General features: G+C 44.2%; 1 protein-coding gene across 1 annotated transcript in view; it reads left to right on the forward strand.

Moving 5' to 3' along the window:
- Positions 1–25,074, forward strand: part of DDRGK1 (DDRGK domain containing 1) — a 55,109-nt gene extending 30,035 nt beyond the window's left edge. Inside the window, exons 5-9 of the mRNA XM_075931006.2 lie at positions 10,271–10,393; positions 12,868–12,906; positions 18,607–18,663; positions 19,705–19,753; positions 22,793–25,074. Coding sequence (XP_075787121.1) covers positions 10,271–10,393; positions 12,868–12,906; positions 18,607–18,663; positions 19,705–19,753; positions 22,793–22,965 — 441 coding nt within the window. The 3' untranslated portion in view covers positions 22,966–25,074. The remainder of the gene's footprint in view (positions 1–10,270; positions 10,394–12,867; positions 12,907–18,606; positions 18,664–19,704; positions 19,754–22,792) is intronic.

Here is a 25,074-nt window from a genome sequence, read left to right on the forward strand (position 1 = left end):
TAAAACCTTGTGTTCCAGCTCTGCCTCATGGGGCTCAGGAACGAACATTCCCTGTGAGCAAGTTGCTCCATAATCCCCCACTCCGCAGTTTCTTGCACCTTCCTTGGAAGCAGCTGGTACTGGTCACTGATGGAGACACGATGCTGGACTAGACAGAGCTCTCGTCTGATGCAATATGGCAATTCCTGTGTTAAACAAAACCTTCTGATTTCAAAATCGGTCATCAAACACAACCACCACAGCCAGTGGCTTTCTTCCCAGGAAAGCTATTTGCTCAATATGTGCAAGCTGCCGGAGCACAAGCTTCCTCAGGAAGGGCAGAGAGGGTGGCAAAGGGTATTTTGCAAAGTGATGGTTTCCTTCACTCCCAGTATCAGTGACTTGAACTGGAAGCAGCATGAAAGCTGCGTAGAGTCTACTCAGCCCGTGCTGAGTAGTAGGTATGTGTAGAACTTTCCACCATGATGTTGCTGCATTAGAGGGAAAAGATCAAAGCTGTCTCTGCAAAATTTACTCTATCCCAAATTAGGGATGTAAAAGACCAGTCGACCACCCGATAAGTCTAGGTTTAACCCCGCACCGCACCTTTGCCTTTTAAGTGTCGTAAGAGCCACGCAGCTCTTATAACATTTAAAAGGCGGAGCCGGGATAGCGAACGCGCTCTTCTCTCTCTCCTCCCCGCGTGCGCCCCCCCCCCCAATTGACTAATGGAGTAGTCGATGAAAATTCCATCCACAAGTCGATCAGCTGATTATCTGCAACTTAACTTCCCTATCCCCAAATGAGTACCTTTATTATGGTCAAGTGAATTTGCACAAATGTTATTACTTTTTCATTGTCACTGTTCATGGTCAAGTGGGAGGGAGAAAATGTTTGCGCATGGGCTGGTGTGTTTTCTATGACAGCTTTGCAAGACTGGGGGAAAGGAAGATGAATAAAGACACTCAGGCTCCTGCAAACCCCAGCCTAAATCTAACTATTATGGTTTTAGATGTGTATTATTTGCAACAGTATCTTAGTAGATCCTTTCGTTCCTTCAATAGTCTTGTAACTTTAATGGGGACAACAGGTCTACCCACTAGGCTGTTGTATCAGAGCATCTTACCGTCTTACAAAACACACCCACCGTTTATAAGCAAATGAATTTCATTTTATGAGCAAGAATACGGTAGTCAAGTAAGCATCAAATGCTCCAGACTCATCCACAAGTCCAGCTACTCTGGCCATATGTAGTTCTTGAGTTGAGCTGGACTTCTGTTATAATCACTACTCTTCCTGTTAACTCTTCTTTGAATCTCCAACAGGAAATAGGACCATTCTAGTGCCCTGCCCTTTTTCCCTGAGGACTAGACCTGTAATCAAAAGCTCGTGATTCAGCTAGGGGACAGAGTAGCATGTACAAGGAGGGTCACAGTAACAGGTGTTTAACCTGGTAGTATAGGCGATTGCAAGTTGCTGGCTTCCTCACCAGCCTGAGGAATTTATCACTCACACCAAGTTGGTCTTCAGCTCTTGGTTCTGAGCTCCACTTACTGTCCAGATGGCCATGGACTCTCACAAGGCAAACAAAACTTCCAGATGGGTCTTTCTGCCCAGCAGTGGTGCCTAGGGTATACTGCCTGAGGTCCCCACGTCCCCGAGAGATTGCTGCAGGAAACGGTCTCTTCCCACAGTGCTCCCTCAAGGTACCCGATTGCTTGCCTTTGTAATTGACGACTCCTTTCACAGTTAAGTCTGATAATTGGCCAGGCCACTGGCCCTTAAAGGAACGGGTCTACCCTTTTACAGGGAGAATAAAAGGGAGTTTAAAAATTGGGTATCTGTACACCCCAGTGCACGTGTTGTGCTAACAGAAAGAGACATTCTATGCACAACACTCTCACTTTCAAGTCATCTTACAGACTTGGCCTATTATATCCAAGTATTAATCTGGCTGACTCCTTTCTTTCACAAGGGCCAGGAGAGGCGATGCTGTTTGCAGACCACCCACGCTAGAATGTGCCTTACATGCATTCCTTTTATTTGAAAAAGACAAAAAACCTTAAATTGCTTTCCAGAAACATAATGCCTGGAACCAGATTTTGTGGGCGGCATGCGCACCATTCCTAACCACCTGCTTCCATTAGATGATGGAAAGGCAAATTTATGAAAGATTTATGCAACCAGAGATTGATCAGCGATTAATGTAACATGGGAGGAAAGCCGGTTACAGAGCTTTGTATCTCCAGCTCTGGGTTTTGTTTGATACCGATGCTTTTGTTGCAGAATCATCATCCCCAAAACATAGTGAATTCAGAATTCGGTATTAAGAGTTTGGCTAAGAGATTGTGTTGAGTCTTTCTAATATTCTGATCCTTGTCTCAGATTCATCCAGTAACTCCTGCATTTCAAGGTAGCTCAGCCATTTACTCCTTGGCTGCGTCTAGACTGGCATGATTTTGCGCAAGAGCGACCGCCTGTCTTCACTGGCTGCGAGTATTTGCGCAAGAACACTGACTTTGTAATGTACAAAATAAGTGGTTCTTGCACAAATACTCCGACTCCCACTCAGGGATAAGTCCTCTTGCGCAAGAGGGCCAGTGTAGACAGCCATGTTAATTTCTTGCGCAAGAAAGCCCGATGGCTAAAATGGCCATCGGAGCTTTCTTGTGCAAGAGAGCGTCTACACTGGCACGGATGCTTTTGCACAAAAGCACATGCCAGTATAGACGCCCTGTTGCGCAAATACTTTTAAGGGAAAAACTTTTCCGTTAAAAGTATTTGCGCAAAATCATGCCAGTCTAGACGCAGCCCTAGGGTTTTTGTGTTTCTCTTCTTTCTGATTTCTAAGATGTTTTGGAGCAGTTATGAAGGGAAATAGCAGTGTCATGGATGTGAAAAAGCACTATGTACAAAATATCCCAATAACTGTTTTGTGTAATGTAAGTTCTGAGAAGGCCACTATTTTTTCACATGGAGACTGTCCATGCCATAGGAGCACCATGATCTATATATGCAAGAGAAGTTATTTAAAGACTGCTATCTTACAGATGAGCAGTAAAACTCTGAGTTACCATTAGAATGTCTTTCTTTTTGTGTGTATCTTGTAGAGAGCTGCCAAAAGAGGTTTCCTTTCCACAGGAGTTGACATTTACTTCCTGTAGCGAATGCTGGGTTTTTCTGTTTGCCTGGAGAAGCTGGTTACACCCAAAACAAACCGCTAGATTCTCTCCAGTGATCCAGACAGATGGAAAATTTGTCAAAAGTTTAGGGTGATTCTTGATTGGGTTACTATAGATAAAATGCCCAGTTACAATTTAAAACATCCAATAATTGGATTTACTTTGAAAAGCATCTGTAACCAAGTGTTTCCTTAAATCTCATCCTATCTGTTAACACACTACTATGACCAGAGGCCAGCAGCCAGAAGGAGAGCCCTAGGACAGCCAGAAACCTGACTTCCCCACGTCCAGCAAACTCCCTCCAGAGTCCAGTGGCACCTTAGAGACTAACATACTATATATATATATTGAGCTTTCCTGGGCAAAATCCACTTCTTCAGATGAGATGATCAGCAGTTTAATGAACATTGTCCTTAAGATTGTCAATGAAATCCTAGAATCGCTCTGGCTTCCTTTTCTAAGCAGGTGGATAAATGCTGTCCAGTCTTCTTCACAGCATTGCATAAAGTTTAGCTGTAAATGGAAACTACTCTTTTGCAAGAATCATGGGCACTAAAATCTCAAACTTTATGAGAAAATGAGATCATTGGTGCTATTTTAAATGTATTTATATAAAAAAAAATGAAATGTGGTTGTCCCTCGGCTGCAGTGTTGCAAACTAGCAAATATATTTTTAAATTTTATAAGTTTCCTTTCCAGCGTTCTGATGACCTGATTGGCTGCATATGTGGAGAAACTCCTTTATGATTGGTATTGGCTTCAGCGGTGCCTTACCCTGGGGATTTCCCTTTCTACTCTTGGAGTTTTTTGGTGGTGAAATGGTTTACCAACCGACACCTTATCAATGAGAACGAACTTCCTCTGATGTTGCAAAACAGCACCCTTTGAGCAATCTGCAAAGCTTTAGTACAAAGAGCTTATGTTTCTGTGCACAGGGATTTTGTATCTTTCGCTCCCTATAGCACAACAAATCTACTTTGAAATATTGCATACAATCTGTGTAATTGATGTAACCCCGTGCCTGTCCTGTAACAAAGTATTCTACTGGGACAGGATGTGTGTTGCATGAAACCTGGCTTGCTGTAATATAAAAAGGAACCCATATTTGCCCCTCTTCCACTGAGCTACTTTTAATTGTGTAATTAAAAATGTGCCACTGCAGCATTGGGGCGTTAATGTTGGAGCTGTAAATCATTAACCATGCCCATCTTGCACAGACAAGGCTGTAGTCAAAATTTCTGGGTGCCTAAAGTTAGACTTCTAATGTCATATTTCCGCACCTAAATAAAAATGGCCTGATTTCCACTACCACCCTCATTTGCAGCTGTTCCCACTGACTCACTGGAGTTTTTGGCTGCTCTGTGCTTCTGAAAATCGGGCCACTTAGACTTACTTGCCTAATTGGTATTTAAAAACCTAATTTTTAAGCACTGCCTTTGAAAGTTTTAGTCTGTATCTTTATCCTGTGTAGTGATATCTGGAAACCACTTAAACTTTGCTTCATTTTGTCAGACACACACACACACTCACTCACTCACACTCACACACACACACACACACTCTCTCTCTCTCTCTCTCTCTCTCTCTCTCTTGGATGCTCACTAGCTAAGATTGCAATGCAGTTTCAGTTTGTGGCTGTTTTCATAATGTCTGAAAATGTCCCAGACTTGGATGGCACTAAGGTAAATTATTTGGAAAAGTTGAACAAAATTCCTTTTGAGCATTTCCCATTTATAGAGGTTGAGCGAGTTTAAAAACAATCGGTGCTGTGCATAAGCCGTGAAAATGTGACATACAGAGGAACTCTACTTGGGTTTCAAAAATATTTCTGTGGGGTTTGCCTGACTCCTAAGTAGTGCTTCCTATTGAAGTCTAAAGTTACTTTTAATAGTATATTTTGGTATCTAAATAAAAATGCTCTGAGCGTCTAAACCTCTCCCTTTCCCCCAAATTTCAACTTCTCTCTTCCATCTTGCAAATTCTGTACCATCAGAGTGATAAGACAGGATGAAGATTGGTAATACCTAGTTCTTTTCATCCATAGATCTTGGTGCTTTACAAATGAGATCAGTAACATATTCTTGTTTTACAGTTGGGGAAACTGAGGCAGGGTGACATGGTTTGTTTGATGTCTCTTAGCAGATCAGAGGCAGGAATTGAACCCAGGTCTACCAAATCGTAGTCCAGTGCTTCAAACACTTGATCGTGTTGGCTTGTGGCTTCATTTCAGTATAAATGCTTTGCTGAATAAGGACCTAGCGATGAAAGGAAGAGGTGTGGTTTGTTTGCTTTACTGAAAGATATCCCTCTTGCTGCCTTACTTCTCTGTTACCATTCCCGTGAAGCTAATCAGTCCTATACAATAGAATGCTTGTCGGGCCATGATTCTCCTGGCATGTTCTGCATGGGATGATTTCTATAGCACAACAGATCTGCACAGCCTTTCACAGGCCTGTTAGAGGCAAACCTCATCTGTGCAGAGCAAATCCAGGTAAAAACAGTAAGTGTTTGAGGGGAAAAACCATTGCAGAACACTCCAGAGCCCTAGCAGAAAGGTTCTGCACAAGGCTGAGACTTTGGAGCTGTTGGAGGAAACTCCCTGAAGTCGCTAGCTCCCTGCCTAGCAAAGAGTTTAGTGTGTCCTCGCGGAGACACAGCAAGAGACCCCGTGTGGGACTGGTGCAACGTGAGCAAGGGTGGATTTTGCCCAGTGTTTAGATGGAGTGTCAAGGGAGTGTAAGTTCATACTGGGGGTTGAGAGACTTGCTTTGAGGTGGAAGGGCTTTTTAATACTTCATAAGAAGGATGGGAAAGGCTGAGAGAAAATTCTTCACATTTTTAGAGAGCCCAGACATTGGGCAATGCTGAGGTGGGAGAAAAGTAAGATGCATCTGCTTCAGAAGGGGGGGAAAAAACACCACCACCACCAGGGCAAGCAGCAACAGTTACTAAACTTCCTTAGTGCTGGGGTTTCCCCACGCTCCCCACCCATCCTTGAAGGGAGGTAGCCGTCTGTTCTCTCCCCTGCACCTTCGCATGAGAGCAATAGATCTGAGATCAGGCTGAAATAAACAACATAACTGTATTTTGTGTGTATGTGTGTCTTTTTTTCCAGAAGTTTAATTTCACTTTCCTCCCCCACACTCCTCAGAACAGTTTCACTGTTAGCCCTCGTGTTCCCTAAATCTTTCGGAGCAAGGCAGGCATGGCTAAAAACAGCCACTAAACTAAGTAGTTAATGACCGATCTTAGAACTATAATGTGGACCACATCTCTAGGCGGGTTGATTCCACTGTGGGCATCTCCCTGTCTAGTCCTGAGTCCGTGCTTTTCACACAGTGGCTGTCGTGCTTAGTGACATGAAAGAAAAATAAAGGTGAGCTGATGAAATAGACAAAACTGCTTTACTCTAGTTTTTTCCCCAAAAAAACCCATCTCTGCTGCATTGTCCCTCAGACGCCTCTCATCTCTCGGCCACTTTGCAGTTTGGATCTGTCCTCAGGTTGGATCCTGGTTGAGTTTATACCATAGAAATGCATGAAGCAGCTGTGCGTGGGGTGGGGTGGGGGTGGTTCTGTTCTGTTGGTCAAAAAAGCTGCTAGAAATCCTGTGTCCCCTGCACTAGGCTAAAACTAGCAAGAAGCATTAAAGCTGGTGGATGCTTACCAAAGGCGCTGCTCAGACCCCCTGTCCCACAGTGCGAGAGACATAGGTCTGAGAAGTAAGGGTAAGTCAGCTTGTAACAAGTGACCAAAAGAAAAAGACTAGGGATCGAGACTGGTGCCCTTTCTCAGTCTCGTGTTCGCATATCCTAGGTGTGGAAATATTGAATACTGAATATTAGAGCACAGCTCTTTAGATGTGGGAGACTGGGTTGGTGGGTCTGCTTGTCAGTCTCTCTTATAAACCGGGAAATGATAACTGACAGCTGTAAATGAGCCAGATGTCTTGATTTTATTTTTTTTCCAGAAAAACATGGAAATTTTGAAAGAATTTTTCAGCTCTTATCACTTCCCTTTGAAGGTGTTGTCAAGTTATTTCTCCTTCAGAATCCTGTATAGCATTTGGGTTACTGGAAGGCCCAAAGTAAGACACACAGTTGAGAAGGACTTTCTCTAGAATCACTGAGACACAATCAAGTTGGCTCAGTTTACAAGTACTCTTGAGAACCCGTCTGTGTGTTCTTTCGGACTCGTGTTGCTAATAATAGATTCTGCTACTAGATCTTAGTTAACCTTTTTGGTGAGGCAGGATCCAGAAGTGAATCCCGCTCGTTCTCGAAAGCTGTACTAAATCTGCAGGAATAAAAAGCTTCCAGAACTTTCCCGTTTGACTCTGAATGCACAAAAGGATCAGGTCTGCTAAGAAACTAGATCCTTTTTTTTATTATTATTATTTTTCCAGTCACTTTTTCATCGCAGTTATGCTTTAGGACCACAGTCCCACAAGTGAGTCAGCCTCGGTGTCTGATCCGGCAATGCTGAGGCCTAAAATGAAGTTGTGTGCAGATATAGCCATAGCTTAATGTGATTGTATTATTATTTCCGTCTGAGAACCCCAAGGGAAAACGCATGGAAAGCAGCGCACACACAGAGCTTTGGGCACACAACCCCTGCAATGTCACATTGGGTGTGCCCCTGATTTTTGCTGGGGACCCTAGAGCAAGTCACTTAACATATATGTGCGTCCTGTTAAATGTGTGATGCCTCCAGCACTGGGGTTTTAGGAGATTTAATGACTCTCTGTAGACAGCTTTAAAATGCTTTATAAATATTACTAGCAGATTTACCTGGCATTGCTTGGGTTCTTAAGTCAAAGTTGGGAGGGGCTGTAAAATAAAAGGAAAGTGGACGTTCTTCATTTACATTGTATTTTTTTGAAAAATACAGTATTTTTACGAAGCTAATATTTATTTCCAATGTCTTAAAGTATTGTTAAAATGTGTAATTTTTTAGTAATTGCTTTAAATAGGAATTCCGTCAAGTGTCTTTTTTGTGTGTTTCATCCCTTTCAACTCTTATTTGCTATGTTGTAACAAAAAAGGGCTGTAGTCAATTTGGTTTTCAGTAATGTTTTCTTCTAGTTTTCAAACCTTAAGCATTGATTTTTTTATTTTTTTTTTAAAGCTGTGCCAAAACAGAGCACTGCTCCAAATTTCTCTGCTTCTCTCTTTTCTGTAAGGCTTGTTAAGAGGCAATCCTATTCCAGGTTCACCCTGGGTTTTTTTGGCTCATCAAGCGTTCAGCATTCATTCAGTTATGTCAGTTTTGGGGCCTGTGCTCATCTTGGTGAGTCTGTCATTTCCGTTTGGTTTTATGAGAGACGATCCCATTCCAGGCACATCCCATTTTCCTGGCGCAACCAGACCCTTACATTAAGGTATAAGACAGGCATGTCAAACGGGCCTCTGGCAGCCTGCATGCAGCCCGATGTGGCCTGCCGCTATATTTTTATAAAAGAATAAAGTGCGGCCCACTAGCCGCTTGGAGCATGTGGCCAAGGGCAGATTACAGCCAGCCGACCGGCCACTCTGCACACGGCACTGCAGTGACTGCACATGGCTGGCCAGCTGCTCTGCACAGGCATCAAACACCTACTCACAGCTGGCAGTTGTGCTCATGCCACCCCAGCACCTGAAGATGAAATGTGTGGCAGCTGCTCTGGGACCCAGGCATTAGGTTGTGGGGGGGCTGGGAGTGCCTGGCTCTGGGGGAGGGAGGAGGCATTGGGTTAGAGGAGGGGAGGGGGAGACTCTGGGGGAAGGGGTTGAGATTGGGTTAGAACTGGGGTATGGGAGTGCCTAGCTTTGGGGGAGAGGTGGAGGATATTTTGTTAACATTTTGTTTATTTTTTCCCAAATAAAATCACAAAATATATATTAATTTTATATCAATAAATATGTCAAATTTTTGCAATTGCATGAATATTATATGTTTATGCAAAATCTCAAACGTACAAAGTATCTGAAATTTTCACAGAAGCCTGTTCTATTTGATTAACCACGGTCTATACTTGTTTTCAGCAAAACAAGTTTTGTATCGTAAAAAAAATCAAAAAGTACCTTAAATGTATATTTAAATTAAAAAATATTTGATATGGGCAAATAACAATTTTACACATCAAATTATTGTATTATATTAAAACAAGACCTGAAAAATTATAAAATAATCCTAAAACGTAATCTATAATAATAAATAATTATGACTTTCCGATGTCTTTGGTGGCCCTGAAAACTATCAGTTTTCGTTTGTGTGGCCCTCAGTAGGCTTCAAGTTTAACATGCCTGGCATAAGAAGATGAAGCTGCATGCCAAATTTGGTGGTCCTAGCTCTGACCATTTAGGAAGAGTTCTTGATTGATTGAACAGAGAAACTCTGGACTATATAGTGGATTAGTGACTGTAACTGATTGAACTGCAACAAAATTCATAGCTGTTAGCTAACTAAAGACAACTACTCACAAAAGAATTTAATTTTTCTCTACACACGGCTACCTCTTGTGTTGGGTTTGTAAAACAGGTAGTTAATACAGCTCCCCTTGTATCTTTTATATATAACCAGCTGAGTGGTCTACCATTTAAAAAAAAAACACCTTTTAAACCACATAATAGCCCTGACTCTTCTCTCACTTTTTTGACACTAGTGTAACTCCTCTGACTTCAGTAGCTGCTCCTGTTTTTACACTGGTGTAAGAGAGTAGAATCAGGGCCTGTAAGTTGCATCAACCTATGGTTTGGGGGTAGGGACTTCCTGTAGCTTGCACTGCAGAAAAAAATGTGTTCATGCAAATTGAGGAAGCAGTTTGCTATATAAAAGTGTCTTTCTCCCCTTCATCAGATCTTTTCTGAGCCAGGCCAGGAGCATCTAGGCTGTCTAAGACCATGTGCACTAGACAATTACTGTATTAAAAGAATGGCAGAGGCAGAGCAGCTTGTGAAATTAATGATGCGATCAAGGGAGAGTTTAAAGCTTCCCTTTTCAGAAACTCCTTCTGTTCCTGGTCTGTCCTGCCAAATCCGGTTGGCACCTGGATGATAAAAGTAAGCAGGGTCTCCATTAAACTAAACCTGGTTTGGGGAGGAATGAACTGACCCCTTCATTTTTGTGCAGGAAGAGGAAGAAAAGAAAGCAAAAGAAGAAAAGGAGCAGAGGGAGCACGAAGAATACCTGAAGCTGAAGGAGAGTTTTGTAGTTGAAGAGGAGGGTGTTGAAGAAGCAATGACTGAGGAAGAGGTAGGTTGTGCTGTCCCTGCAAGCTATGATTCCCAGCTTCCCGCCCAGCTGTCTGAGTCTGATTAGATTCACCTATTTAAACCTTTCTGATAGCCTCTTATCCTGCAATTGTTTTAAAAATCCAAACGGAAAAAATGCCTCCAAACCATTCTGAATTGAGTCCCGGGTCAGTTGCTTCTAAAATGGCACTTAGCTGGCATGGGCTGAGTGTACATAAGGATTTTTTTTAATCTTTAAATGGCAGGTGTTGTGCATATAGCAAATACGAGCTTGCAGCATAGCTTGGAGTTCTGTAATCCAAATGTCTTCCGAAGGCTTGAAGCCTTGCAATACAATTACAGAAAGTGCTGCTAGAAGGGCAAATAACTGTGGAAGAGAGCAATTCCAAAGGTGAAGTGATTCCAAATCAGCTGCAACATCTGTTTTTAAATTGAACTTCAATATTTAAGGGGTTTAATTATCTCTGAATTAAGGGGATAAAACCGAACCAACGCTGATTTTTAAAGTATTTTATTAAATGGAGCATTAAAATGCCTATGTCTCTGGATGTTTTGGAACTGTACACTTTGCGATGGAACTGACTTGCTAATTTCTTACACTCTGCGTGGGACTGTAATCTGTTATGGCTACCTGCAAGGGTGGCATTTCACATCATGGTGTACAGTACTTTTTTTTTTTTTTTTTTTTAATGCTGGAATCTGAAAGACCAGAGTCTCATTGATAACCCGTAGAGCCTAATTATTTTGATAGGTTTACATTTTAATTGTTATAAAATTGTTACCTTTTAATTCCATTTCATGGAAATGGAGATCTTGCTCTCCAGAGGTTTACAGCTGAATGCACTGGATTTTAGCATAACTTTGTGTCCGAAATTCTTATGCTGAGGACAGTGAGGTGACATTGGTGTAAATCAGAGTAGTATTGGTCTTTTTTTATTTCTCTCTCTCCCTCTGTCTAGCCACCCACTGTAGACACCAGAAGCATTCTTCATCGTGGCTCTAAACTAAGGCCGACTTAAGTCATGCCGAGTTAGTAATTGGGCAGGTAGATTCTCAGTGGTACAAAGCTAGTTTGACCACTAGAGTAATCCTAACTCCTGTCAGTTCCTTTGAAAATCTTTTTACTTTGCCATTGGCATTTCTGAAATTATGAGTAGTAGTGTCTTACTACTAAAAGTGTTTTCAGCAGGTTTTTCCCATCTGTTTGTAAGTTACATGAAGTGTTTAGCAGCTGTGTCCACTACACCACAGATGCTCTTGGGAGATCAATTACAGCAAAAAACAAAACAATCCCACTATCGGCTCCCTTTCAAAAGGTGTATGTAACTTGGTTGCATTGGTTTGCTTGGAGTGGGGTGGAGAGGAGGAATTTTGTGTACAAGATCCCAGACCGGAATGGTTACTGTATGTAAATGGTGGTAGAAGGGGGCTTGACTTGCTTAAGACAGAGGTTGGAACCTTGTTCTCTACTTCAAATGCTTTTTTATAAAGTATATATTACAAATGCTTATTAAACAAAAACATTCCAAGACACACTCATATACAGGGCTTCTGTCACTGCTTGCATGGCTAGAAGGCTGTAGGCTTTCTGCCTTGTGCTTTACAAGGCATCCAGTATCCTCTAGTCACATGCTCTGTTATTGATTAGTAATAATATCCTCAAGCAGGACTATCTGGAGCCAAGCACTTAAATCTGTAGTTAAGCAACTAATCATATAAATGACATATTTTTTTTATAAATGACATAATTTTAATTTTTTTATAGATATTTATATTGTGTCTTTAAAATATGTTGTAATTTGCCTCGAATATTTTAAATAGAGACATGGGGTAAAAATATTGTAAATAAATAAATAATTTCCAGAGGATCCGAGCGCCAGCATCTTCCATTGACTTAAATGCAAATTTTGGGCATGCAGCGCCTTTGATCAAGCAGCTTTTATTTGGATGCTTACAATTAGGCATCCAATTTTTTTAAAAAATTGGCTTCGGTTTCTCTGTGTAGGCTAAACTCTCCCCTTGAATGCATGAGAGTGGTCTTCCATTGATATCATTCCGCACCCTGCTCTTTACACATCCAGAGAGCAAGATTTCGTCCTCAAAGACTCTAACTTACTGGGAAGATGCTGAAAGTAACTTGGTCCAGCTGTGTACGTGGCACACTGTCTATGACGTAGAGCTAAAGAAAATAGAAACTGGTTATTTCCACTAGTTGGATAGGCTTAAAAATATATATATTTAATTACAAACATCTTGAGCCTTACTCTGATTTCTGATTCATCTGTATAAATCTGTAGATGATATTAACTCCAGATTTACACTAGTGCAACAAATGAGAATCGGTCCTTCTCGGTCTGCGTGTTGTGCCTTTTATGATTTAAGTCTGAAAATCCTTGTTTTCCCATCAATGTGTAGATGCATTTGATTTGATGTCTGTTCATTTGAATTAATAATTGTTTTCCTTGCTATATCCAGTCCCATAGCTTTCTAACGGAATTTCTCAGCTACATTAAGGTAAGCTACCATTCCTCTTTCTTTATATTCAGTGTGTGTTCCTTTTATGTATTTTATTTATTATAAAAATATTTATTGATAGAGAGCTGTGTAAAGGAGGAAAATATCTAGGTGGATTGTTAATAAAACAGATATGCAGGAGATCTATGAAGTAGAATTGCAGTAAAAACGAGAGGCATTTCGTGTCACCTTAAAGACTAACAGACCTATGTGGGCATAAGTTTTTGTGGGTAACCAACACCACTTTGTCAGAGGCAGTGGCTTTTACCCACGAAAGTTTATGCCCAAATAAATCTGTTAGTTTTTAGGGTGCCACAGGACTCCTTGTTGTTTTTTGCAGATACAGACTAACACGACTGCCCCTCTGTGACATAGAACTAAAGTGTCTGTTTTGCTCTAGCAACTCATAAATGAGTGATTAGTTGATTGACCTGAAATATCCACGAGCCAAACTCTGGAAAGGTTTACACAGAATTTTTCCTTTCCTGTTTGCTTTGGGATCATGTACTAGATATTCCAGTTTAAGCATTGCGCTTTGGGAGCATGTCACTTCCTGTTAGACGTTATCAATAACTAAATATTTTATTCCGCCTTTGAAAGGCCTTTGTAAAAGTATGGTAGACTTGTCAGCACGTAGGTCTGTTTGGGGTATGTCTGCTTGGCAGTTGAAGGTGTAATTGGAGCACACACATACGCACCACAGTAGCTTGATTTAGTTAGCTCAGGTACCAGTAGCCGTGAAGCCATGGCAGCAGGGGTTAGCTGCTGAGTGCCTAGTGCAGGCCTGGACAGCCCTTGCTGCTGCGGCTTGACGGCTTGTTGTACCATCGTCTGCCAAGGGTCCTGAATTGCACCTTTGGCTTGGCATTGTAGCCAATACTCCTAGTCCTTGTAGTTAAATTCCTACAGTCTCAAAGGAGAGAGTTTGCTGAAGCAGGGGAGCTCAGGCTGTTCTGGGGCTCCCCTTCAGGCCGCTGGCCTGGCCAGTGCCCTGCCCCTGGTCTGCTGGCAGAGTTGCACTCACAGCTGCAGCCCTGCTCAGACTGCCGGGGCTCCCTGCTCCTAGCCAGCAGCAGCTCTGCACCCCCGAACGTGGGGGCTCCCTGCTCTCTGTTTCCCGGCCAGCAGCAGCTTCAGGACCTGTGGGGCTCCCCTCCTGGCTGGCTCCCTGCCCTCATGCCCCTTCCGCTGAAGGCCAAGACGCTGGCAACCTCTGTGGTTGGGGCTTTTTAGTCCAGCAACTTCTGTGGTCCTTCCGCACCATGGATGTTGCTAGACCAGAAAGTCCCAGACCACAGAGGTTCAACCTGTACCTACAGGTTTTTTGGTGTCCAATCCAATGAGGTAGGACGTTGCCAATGGTAGGTGAGAACTCTCTGTACCATACAAGGTTCAGCCCTGAATGTTTTATTTTAAAAATAAATTCACTGGCTCCGTTGCCGTTTAATTCAGTTTCTCCCGCCCCCCACCGCCCAGTGAGTGAGAGTGAGGATTGCTGAAATTGTGTGGTATCTGTTGTACCACGTGCATCGTTTTTGATCCTCTTGAAACACAAGCACAGTAAAGGTCACACAAACCTCTAACTTTATTTCCTCTCTAACTCCTCTACCCTTGAGATGCGTGGCAACGTCTTAACCTTTAGAAGGGTGTTGTAGAAAAGGTCACTCATTAGGGTGTCTTTGGGCTTTTAATAAGCATTGGGGTATGTGTGATGCCTTGCACTTTCCAATTAAAATAGAAACCTCTACTGTTACATTTTGACTGCAATACACATTGTGTGTCCAATTTCAGATAGACAATCAGTGCGACTCAGAGACCTGGAAGCTAAGACAGCTTGGCTCAGGTGGCACTAAGTAGGACTTAAGCATGTGCTAAAGGCCCTATTTCGGGTAACTATCCCCATTCAGGAAGGCACTTAAGTGCATGCATTGCTGAATTGGGATGGACAACAAAATCCAGCTCCTTGTTTTCTTACAATATTTAACTTTCTCTCTAGCTTGAAAATAGCCTTGGTTTAGAGAAGACAAAGGCAGCATGCAATCCATCCTAGCTGACTATGTCGTTGCTTTTTTAGAAGGCATGACTTCTCTGCTGAAACGGTGTTAATCTGTCAGTGTCAGTCTGAAACCGTCTTAAAGATCAGCTGATGCCTCAAAAAAAAAATGTAACTTAACCTTTCTGTTGGGGAAGCTGTTTTGCCTCTTGTCAGTTTCTGAGTGGAGGCAGCTTGCTTCATATTTTATTCTTAGGGACATTTTACAAGAAATATAGACTCCTTGGTTTTTCTTTTGGGGGGGGAGGGAGATGGGTTGGTGCTGGGATTTCTACAAAGGACAAGAGGGCAAGGCACCCAGATCCCATTGAAATGAAATGGAGATTGAACGTCAAGTTCCCTCCAAGCGCCTTTGGTTATTAAGTTCATTGGCTGCTCCTCTAGTCTCAGGCCTTTCTGATCTTGCGTGCCTGTGTGAAATCAGTACCAAAGGTGTTTCCATTCCCGGCAGCTGATTGTAAGGTGACAAACCGGGGGATCTGGCTTGTGAAAGAGAAGCCATAGAAAAGCTGCTTGGTTTCGACATGGCCCCGGCAGGGCACTTCTCAAGAAGGACTCTGTGGGCTCAGTCAGTAGTTTAAACAACTACCAGTCAATTTGTTCAAAAGCTGCCAGAAGGCGTGGACCCAGGGAGGTAGCCTCACCGTAGAGTGCCGGTCGCTGGCCCAAAAGGCAAAGTGAAACACATTTGCTGGAGATGTTTGAGTGTAAACGACTAACCATTAAGCCTCCTCCCCGGGAGCTGGGCGGCAAGGGGCTGGTGGCCCTGCTCCCGGGCAGGCTTCTCTGCAGGCTCTGCATTATCAAGCTTGCACGGCAGAGTAAGGATGTTAAATTTAGATGAATCAGCTAATTGAATAGTAGATGTAATTTGCATCGGCTATTCGATTCGTTGATAAAGGCGGCCTCCACCTTTGAAATATAGCAAGAGCCCTGCCAGCTCTTGCTGCGTTTGAAAGGCGGGAGCACAGCAGGTGGGGGACGCGAGCAGCCCCCCACTGGCCCAGTGCTCCCCGCTTTTGAAATGTACGAGAGCCCCGGGAGCGATCCAGACTGGTTGAGTCCCGCTGGGGCTCTTGTACATTTCAGAAGCAGGGAGCTCTGGGCCATCGGGGTGCTCCTCGAGTCCCCCGCTGGCCACACTGTCCTGGCAGCGCTTTGCTTTTGAAATGTACAAGAGGCCCTGCTCTTGCTACGTTTCAAAAGTGGAAGCGCCGCCCGTTCCCCACTATGCTCCTGCCCCTTCTCCCCAGGAGACGGTGCTGGGCTCCCCCCAGCACCGGATCCTGCTCCTCTCCGCCCTTGCTGCCTCTCTCTGATAGAGGCAGTGGGGCGGAAGGGGGGAGAGTGACAAGTCAAGTCACTAATTGACTGTCCGATAAGCTTTTGCTTATCAGATAGTCGACTAGTCGCTTACATCCCTACTGCAGAGCCCACAGTGCGGGAAACCATGTAACCGCCAGCCTCTGCCTAGCACGCTGTTTTTCAGTCCCTAGTATTTCAACCTTGGGCTGTGCCTTGGCACATTGAAACCATTTTCAGTTGGACTCGCTGTTTCCAAAGCCCTGAGCAGCTCCGGAGAGCAACCAATTTTGTTTTTGAAAGGGGCCTGTTACAAAACTGCCAAAGGAGGTTTGGTGGATAAACCCTGAATACACGGCTGCGCACTCCCTTGCTCTGGGAAGTAAGGTCCAGAGCCTGCTCCCGGAGTCACGCAAACCCTCTCGTGGTTCCGGTGGGATTCGTGGTTCCGGTGGGATTCGTGGTTCCGGTGGGATTCGTGGTTCCGGTGGGATTCGTTGCTTAAGTAACCGGAGCAGGACTTGGCCCTAACTAACCGTTTCTGGCCCCCGTTCAGCAAAGTACATAAGTAACTGCTGGTCTATTGACATTAATGGAGCTTCAGGAAGTTAAGCACGTGCTTAAATGCTGTGCCATGAATCAGGCTTCAAGCTTTGATGATTGTATTTCTGCCAAAGAGCGTTGATTTCCTGGAATCCTAGCCAGGACACGCAATTAACCTGGAAAGCTTACAGTAAACTCATTCAGTAGTTAGGGCATGGCTGTTCTTAAGGGAAGATTGAAATCCTCTTTTCTCATTTAGTAAAGGGGTGAGTGGGTGCATTGTTTGGCTTGGGGGGGAGGGGTTGTTTTTTCTTTTGCCCCCCCCCCACCCCCCGCCTCTCCCCTGTCGTTTAAAATGAAGATGTGATGATCCGTCGCAGTTCCCAGCTCTGAGAACTGAATTCCATGGACTGGTTTCAGTGCTGTATCTTCAGTTCATGGTAGTCAGTTCTCTAGCTTGGCTGTATCTAACTTCACAACTAGTAAGTCCGTGGGTTCCCCCTCCCCCACGATAGGGAGCATGACCTACGCACAACCTTTTTTATTTCTCAGATGTCTATACAGGTTAGAGTTGCTGTGACCATAAATAAGTCAAAATGTAAACCTCATTCTGGAAGCGTTGTGTCCCATTCAAATGTCATACTTGCATCTGAAATTGTAGAACTCTGCCCTATACTGCCTACCCAGGGGACTGCAAGGAAGAATCTCCTGGAACTTAGAGACTAATACTTAGCACCTATGTATTCCTTCATATTTCAACTTCCTTACACACATTAACGCACCTTCGCAGAACCATTGCATGAATGAAAGTAAAACCCATTTTACTGATGTGGAAACTGAGTAATGGCGTGGTTGAGTTCCCATTGCACCAGTGCATTGTGTGACTTGAATCTGCTGGGTATCTCCCTAGGATTACACCATTGTAGAGCTAGAATGAAGCAGTGGGAAATCCGATACTGAATGACTTGGCTAAAGACATGCACAGAGTCAGTACCGAAGCCAGATAAGATTCAAGCGTTCCTGACAGAGCACAAGGAATGTTTCTCATTCCTAGAGAAGCTAGATTAGGGGTTAACTTGCGAAAGAAGGTCGTAAAGGCGACAGTGCTAGTGTTAGTAAAAAGCAGACAAACCACTGAAGAACATAAATCCATCTGGAGAGCTGAGCCACTTCGCCTTTAAAAAACAACAAAAAAACCCCTCATTTGCAGCATCCCGAATGGAAGTGAAAAGAAATAGCATTGTACAAACTGGAAGCTTATCCTCACACTGGCAGAGGGATACAGGTTACAAGGACAGTCAGAGGCTTTTTATGAATAGCTGCTCATCAATAGTTCAAAATGTTTCTGCTTATCTTGCCTCTTATTTTAGAGATTGGTTATAACAGATCCCTAGAGACCTATTCAGAGCTTCATCTGCAGGCGGACAAGAACCTCTGATTTCTCCAAAAGACAAACTGTGATTTAAATGTCTTTCCAGCACTCCAGTCATCTGAAGAAGTGGGCTGTGCCCAGGAAAGCTCATGATACCAGCTACATGTTTTGTTAGTCTTTAAAGTGCTACCAGATTATTTGTTGTTTAAGTTTTTCCTGTTACAGACTAATGCGGCTACCCCTCTGAAACTGATTTAAATAAATCCTTCCACTCCGGTATTTCCCAAGCCGGGGGGTTAGCTAGGAATTGTGAACTTGCATTCTAGTGCCTCTCCCAATAGACACCTTCTGTGCATTTCTGTGACCAAACAGATAAAAAGCTGGTCCCAGTTCTCCATCAGCAGCTTATAACTGTGGTTTGTTTCCATAGAACACAAAGGTGGTTCTGCTGGAAGACCTGGCTTCCCATTTGGGACTAAGAACCCAGGTAAGCGTTAGGAGCCAGAACTAAGAGCCAACGCGGCATGTTTGTGGCAGGACGCTGGGAGGGTGGGCAAACTGGATATTTCCATGAGTGCCTTGGTGCAAATACTTGAGTTTTGACTGAAGTTCAGAAGAAGAGGAATTAATTGGAAGAGCCATCCAGCCAATGAGTCCTGGCCATGAAGGAATGTGCCCAGAATGTCTACCTCTGGCTAGCTGCTAACACTGTAATCCAAGCCTTTCTTTGTGTCCAGATTCACCAGTCTGGGAATGGAAGAGCATGGTCGTTGTGGGATAGAGTGGAAGCTGCTCCAATGAGTAGGGAAATTACAACATTGGCCATGCTGTTCTCATCTGCAGTAAAATATGTTAATTTGTTTGTCCCTAGAGTCATTCCTTGCCAGCACTGTTTATTAAAAACAAGCAACCTCACCCCTGCAAAAACGATCGAATCTTCCAAGGGAAATCATGTCCTTACATTTGTACTTACTGGCCTCTGTTCTACATTCATGTGTCTTCCTCTTCTGCCTTACTTCTGTCTGCATTTTGGGGTGGGGCCATGTTCTTGATTTGACTCGGACATACCTCACACCCGTCAGCTGCTGTGTAAACAACCACCACCTGTCTGGTCACATTGAGTCCGGGTGTCACCGTGGTATTACCTCGAGGGCGTATGTTACTTTTTGGGCCAGTGGAGAACACACCAGCTTTTACACAGAACAAATCGATTTTCATTCATGTATTTGGGCCAGATCCTTGCTGGTGTAAAATGGCAGAGTTGCATGGTCTGCATAGATAGGAGGTTTTTCTTGCAAAAGCTGTGGGGAGGGAGCTATTTGCACACACTGGGTTGCAGAGTCTGACCGCATCCTGGCCAAGACAAAACCTTATCCCGATGACAGGCTTATCACTTGCCTCTATATAGAAATGCTGGTGCGTATGTTCCACCCAAATTCTGCATTTGAGAATAAGATGTGAAGCCCAATCTCTCTGTTTCCAAGCCTCTCTCCTTTTAACCACTTCTTTTTCCCATCCTCCCCAACAGGATGCCATTAATAGGGTACAAGACCTGATGGCGGACGGCACTCTAACAGGTGACTGGGTTTGGCGCGTTTTTAGGGTATTAAGAGATGCTGCAGAAGTACGCAGGACCCCTCAGCCAGTTAGTTAGCACACGCTTTCTGTTTCGTTTGTACCGTAATCCCAGAGGACGCCTCCTCGACGTGATCAGTAGACCTGCTCATGACCCCAATGCCGGCTTTGAAACTTGGTCATGTAAAGGGGGCTGCCACCCTGGAGCGGTGTTGTAGCATGTTTGTACCTGGCCGTGGGTGGAGGCACAGCCATAACCAAGTGCACGCGGGACGAAATTCACCCCCCTAGGCAGAGAGTCTGTGTCTAGGTCTGTGTGTCACTTGAGTCCTGCTGAATCAGTTGAGCCCATTGCTGGGCTGTGCAGCTCTGACGCTCACTCTGAGCGCTAAATTATCTTTGCCAGTCTGAGCTGAACCATGGGTGGGTTTTCAGGCAGTTTGCAAACACGTTTGTAAAAAGCAGAACACTTGAGCATAAGAACGGCCACGTTGGGCCAGACCAAAGGTCCATCTAGTCCAGTATCCTCTCTTGCTACAGTGGTCAATGCCAGGTGCCCGAGAGGGAACGGAACAGAGAATCAAGTGATCCATCCCCTATTGCCATTCCGAGCTTCTGACAGACTAGGGACACCATTCCTACCCATTCTGGCTCATAGCCATTGATGGACCTATCCTCTATGAATTTATCTAGTTCTTTTTTTGAACCCTGCTATAGTCACAGACTTCACAATATCTTCTGGCAAGGAGTTCCACAGATTAACTCTGTGTTGCATGAAGAGATACAGTAAAACCTGTTATCAGGCACACTCGGGGATTAGGGCGTTCCAGTTATCTAAAAATTCCGGCTATCTGAGGGTCCTGTCAACCTAGGAGAAACCAATAATAGTAAAACTCATGTTCTTAATATTGGTAGTTTTGTAGTGTGAAGCACTATTTTGAGTTAAAGAAGATTAGTACTTCTTAAATAAAAAACTGTTAAGCCAATCATGGTAAACCAAGCCAGGCTTGTGTGCCTGAAGATGTGACAGTATTGTGGCTGGGGGCAATGCCGGTTAACAACGTTTTCTGGTTAACAGAGTGCCGGATAACAAAGGTTTCACTGTACATCCTTTTATTTGTTTTAAACCGGCTGCCTATTCATTTTGTTTGGTGCCTCCTAGTTCTTGTGTTATAGGAAGGAGTAAATAATTTTATTTACTTTCTCCACACCAGTCATGTTTTGATGCATGTCTATCATATCCCCTTGGTCATCTCTTCCATGCTGAAAAGTCCCAGTCTTTCTATCCCTCTCCTCATATGATAACCTGGATCCTAGAAAAGGGACCATCACAAGACAGTAGACCTGGAGGACTGTGTACGAGCTGTCCTCAGTGCACTTGTTGCAGCTGTAGTGACCTTGAGAACTGGAAGTGGTAGTTGTGGATCTTATGCCTGCTCTTAGTCATGTGCCCGACAGGAAATTGCATGTATGGCTTTCTGCTGCTAAGGCAGGGGAAGCAGATAGGAGCGAGGTTGGTCAGGAAAGGTCGTGGGTGGGGACTCTCCACACCTGTCAGTAGGAGGCTAAGAGGGAAACAGCAGCAGAGAGCAGGAGCTGATGTAAAGAGAGCCTCTGCATGGGGCCCGGGAAGCCCTGGAGACGAGCGCTAGACAAGACTGCGACGGTTGCTTTGACACTTTTTTTTTTCACATGTTAATAAAGAAAAGCCCTAAGCAAAATAAAACCATTTAATCATACAGCTGTTTAGATTAGGATTTCCCCTTCCTCAGATGACTAGAGTAGCCTACAAACTCTGCTGGGACGCTGCCAGTCTGAAAACTCATCCGTTTGTCAAAATGAAATTAAAACAGTTTGTAGTTCTACAAGGGCCCATTAGGACTTCAGCTCCCGTTTGTCCTCCTATCCCTATTTTTTTTCGTTGCTGTCCCCTGAATAGATGCAAGTTTGGTACCTACAGGTGGTGGTCTTTCCTGCCCTCATTTGGCAAGAGGAGGAAGGTATTGCCTGCATTCAAGGGAAAAGGTTCGAGCTAGGTTCTCTGAAGAGGGTTTGCTACAGGGGGCTAGATAACCTAGTGGCTATTGCACTTCCTTGCAGTGTTGGCAACCTGGGCTGCAGTTGTATATTGTAATATGATAGTAACACATGGATACTAGCAGTGTGCCACTTTGATTTTATTGATACGTGGTGTTCTATTGCCTTGCAGTCCAACAGAGGCCATGATTTGTATTTGCCGAGCCCTGGGTGTGGGCCATAACCCCCTTGTACTAGGTGCTGCATGTACACAGTAACGAAGCATTCACAAGCACGGTATAAAACGGGAGCAGGCAGGTGGGGAACGGGTGTGAGGCAGAAATGAAAGCTACTGATCCACTCCGGCCATCTAAATAAACAAGACCAGGACCATCCTTAGGATTGATGGGGTCCTGGCCACCCCCTTCCATCGTGACTCCCATGTGATGTGTTCCTGGTTCTCCCCATCCCCTCCCCATGGCACGTTAACTGGTGCCAGTGCGGCACACCAGCTGCCTGGGAGAGTCCGGCAGGGAGGGAGTTAAGTGCCTGGCTGCTGCAAAGGCTCCCACTCAGCTCACAGCTGATCACACAGACACTCTGTCTCTCTCTCGCTCGCTCGCTCTCTCTCTCTCCCTCTCCTGCAAGAGTTTTAGGAAGGGCAGGGCACATATCATGGGGTTCTGCAGGGAAGAGCGGGTCTGCTCCCAGTTGTGCCTCAAATTTTCAGGTGCCCTATGCAGCTGCATAAGCATAGGGATAGCCTGGGACAAGACAGAGGGAGGCCCAGAAGTGTGTTTGCCATGGGCCTGCTGCGTGACTGTGGGATAGTTTGGAATAAAATCCAAGTTTTGTTCCTAGGCCAGCGCCCCTTTCTGCTGGGCCACCCTGCCTTCCTAACTCTGGAACTGTCTGTGCACTGTAAATGTGGTCGTCTGAATTGACTAAAGTTGCGGGGTCGTTAATGCCGTTGGGAAATGTAGCTAGCTTGGAAGTACTCACCCCAGGTCGTGTTTGTCTTCTAGGCGTGATCGATGACCGAGGAAAGTTCATCTATATCACTCCAGAGGAGATGGCTGCTGTGGCTCAGTTTATCAAACAGCGAGGACGAGTCTCCATTGCAGATTTGGCCCAAGCAAGCAATTCCCTCATCAACCTCCAGCCGGAAAGCAGAGCTGTCAGTCAGAGTGTGGCGTGATAATGCATTTCACGGTGCGGACCGATGCTGCAGTAAATAAATAACACACGCGTTGTTACAACAAAACCTCCGTGTCCATAACCATGAAAGAGATGTGGTGATTACCTTTAACATGAACTGCAGGGTGTTAGCCAGTGTTTTGCTTCTCAGTTGATTAGAGTGGCTAATGAGAATAAAATGGAGCCACATTTTTCCCTCCACCCCCTCTTATATGTTCTCCGGTGCATCTGTGACTGTGATTTCAGTGACTATGTGGATGCAATAGAAGGTGGAATTTAGCCCCAAGTGCCCATAAAAGCTCTACCACACTTTTCAGTTTATTCAACGCTCAGAACCTTGTGTTGGTGTGAGCTGGAAAGGCATGCTGGGTAAATTTGTGCACCCTACCAATCATCCCATTTTGCTTCCAGAGCTCACGTCTGTGTCCTGTACAGTTGCATTTGAAACTGCAGCTGGCATTACCCAGGCTGGCTTTGCAGCTGGTAGTGTGTTATGTGCTTAGACAACCTCTACACTACAGTGTGTATCACTCTGAGATTGATTTAGCAAGTCTAGTGGAGACCCTCACATGAACCACTGATCGTTTTGCAGTTGACCCCTGCCCCCTGATGAGAAGAGTAAGTCGACAGGAGAGAGAGGGTGTAGAGACATCCTTCCCTCCCCCCCCCCCACACACACAGTAACTCGCCTTAGGGTAGGTCAACTCCAGCTTTGTTATTCACATAGCTGGATTTGAGTGCCTTAGGTCGACTTTCTGCAGTAGTGCAGAGAGAGGCTTAGTTTTAAGGTCAACTGCCTGTGGGGGGTGCTGAAATAATACATCTATGCAGATGGCATTTGCAGATTTTACTGTATTGTCTAGAACTGATGTAGAAGATAAAAAAGAAAACTCTTAGAAGTTTCTGGTTCTAATAACTCTCTAAATAGCGCTTCCCAAGCTCAAAGAATGTCAAACCGCTTCTTGCTGTAAAAAGCCTTTGCCATTCGGATACCTCAGTTTTCTTGCTTAGGTCATGTCAAAAGCGTGGCAGGCGGCCAAAACACACTCTTCCTGTGTCTGCAGCCAGAAAGACACAAACACGCCGAGCAAGGTGAATATCCCTGGCTTGCTGTACAGATCCATCCTAATTATGGTAAACAGGGCGTGTCCTGTAATGTCCTGCAACACAAATGCATGCATCAAGTCAGTGAGACTGCTGGTTTCACATAGGTAGCTACTAAAAGGAGTGAGTGTTCTTGATTGTTTTTAAAAAAAACACACACACAAAGGGGAAGCAAAATGCAGGAGTATGTAGCACTTTAAAGACTAACAAGATGGTTTATTAGTAATAAACCCTAATAAACCATCTTGTTAGTTTTTAAACAAGATGGTTTATTAGGGTTTATTACTAATAAACCATCTTGTTAGTCTTTAAAGTGCTACATACTCCTGCATTTTGCTTCAGCTACACCAGACTAACACGGCTACATTTCTATTACTATTCTACACAAAGGGGAGACTGACTTCCCAGGCTTCACAGTGCTGTTGCTGCAACCAAGAGAATATTTCTAAGGAACTGTTGCTTCATGGCTTTTCTTGCCTCACAGTTTTAATAGGGAGTAGGGAGGCGTTATCGCCTTTATGCGACTAATTTAAGATGTATAGTCAGATGGATGCTTTGCCGCTAATCTTCTCTTTTAAACACATTGTACTTGTTCATCTGGCATACAGTAACAACACTTCTCAGTACATGAAAAGTCAAAGTAGAACGGAATTGAATGGAAATCTTGCTGGTCTGATTAGCTGTAAATGTTCTCACTGCAACATCACAACATGCAAATGAAATGTGTCTGCTAACACCATTCCTGCAGAATCTACCAGCTCTGGGAGGCAACATTTAGCTGTAATGCTGCCTCGTGTACCTGATGCAAATACTGGTGCGTTTCACCGCCCCGCAAGAGGCAGTCAGCCACCAGCAGACAGATGGGTTGATGTAAGGCTTTTCAAAGTGTCTGAATTATTCATTTGGTTTGGGGGTGTATGCTGGTAGTGTATCTTTGTTTTGTTTTGCCCTGTCATGATATGGACAGTTTTCCTAGTAAAATAAATACAGCGGCAAGAATTGCAGA

Source organism: Pelodiscus sinensis, chromosome 4 (genome assembly GCF_052426305.1).
Source record: "Pelodiscus sinensis isolate ZL-2025 chromosome 4, ASM5242630v1, whole genome shotgun sequence".
Lineage (NCBI taxonomy): Eukaryota > Metazoa > Chordata > Testudines > Trionychidae > Pelodiscus > Pelodiscus sinensis.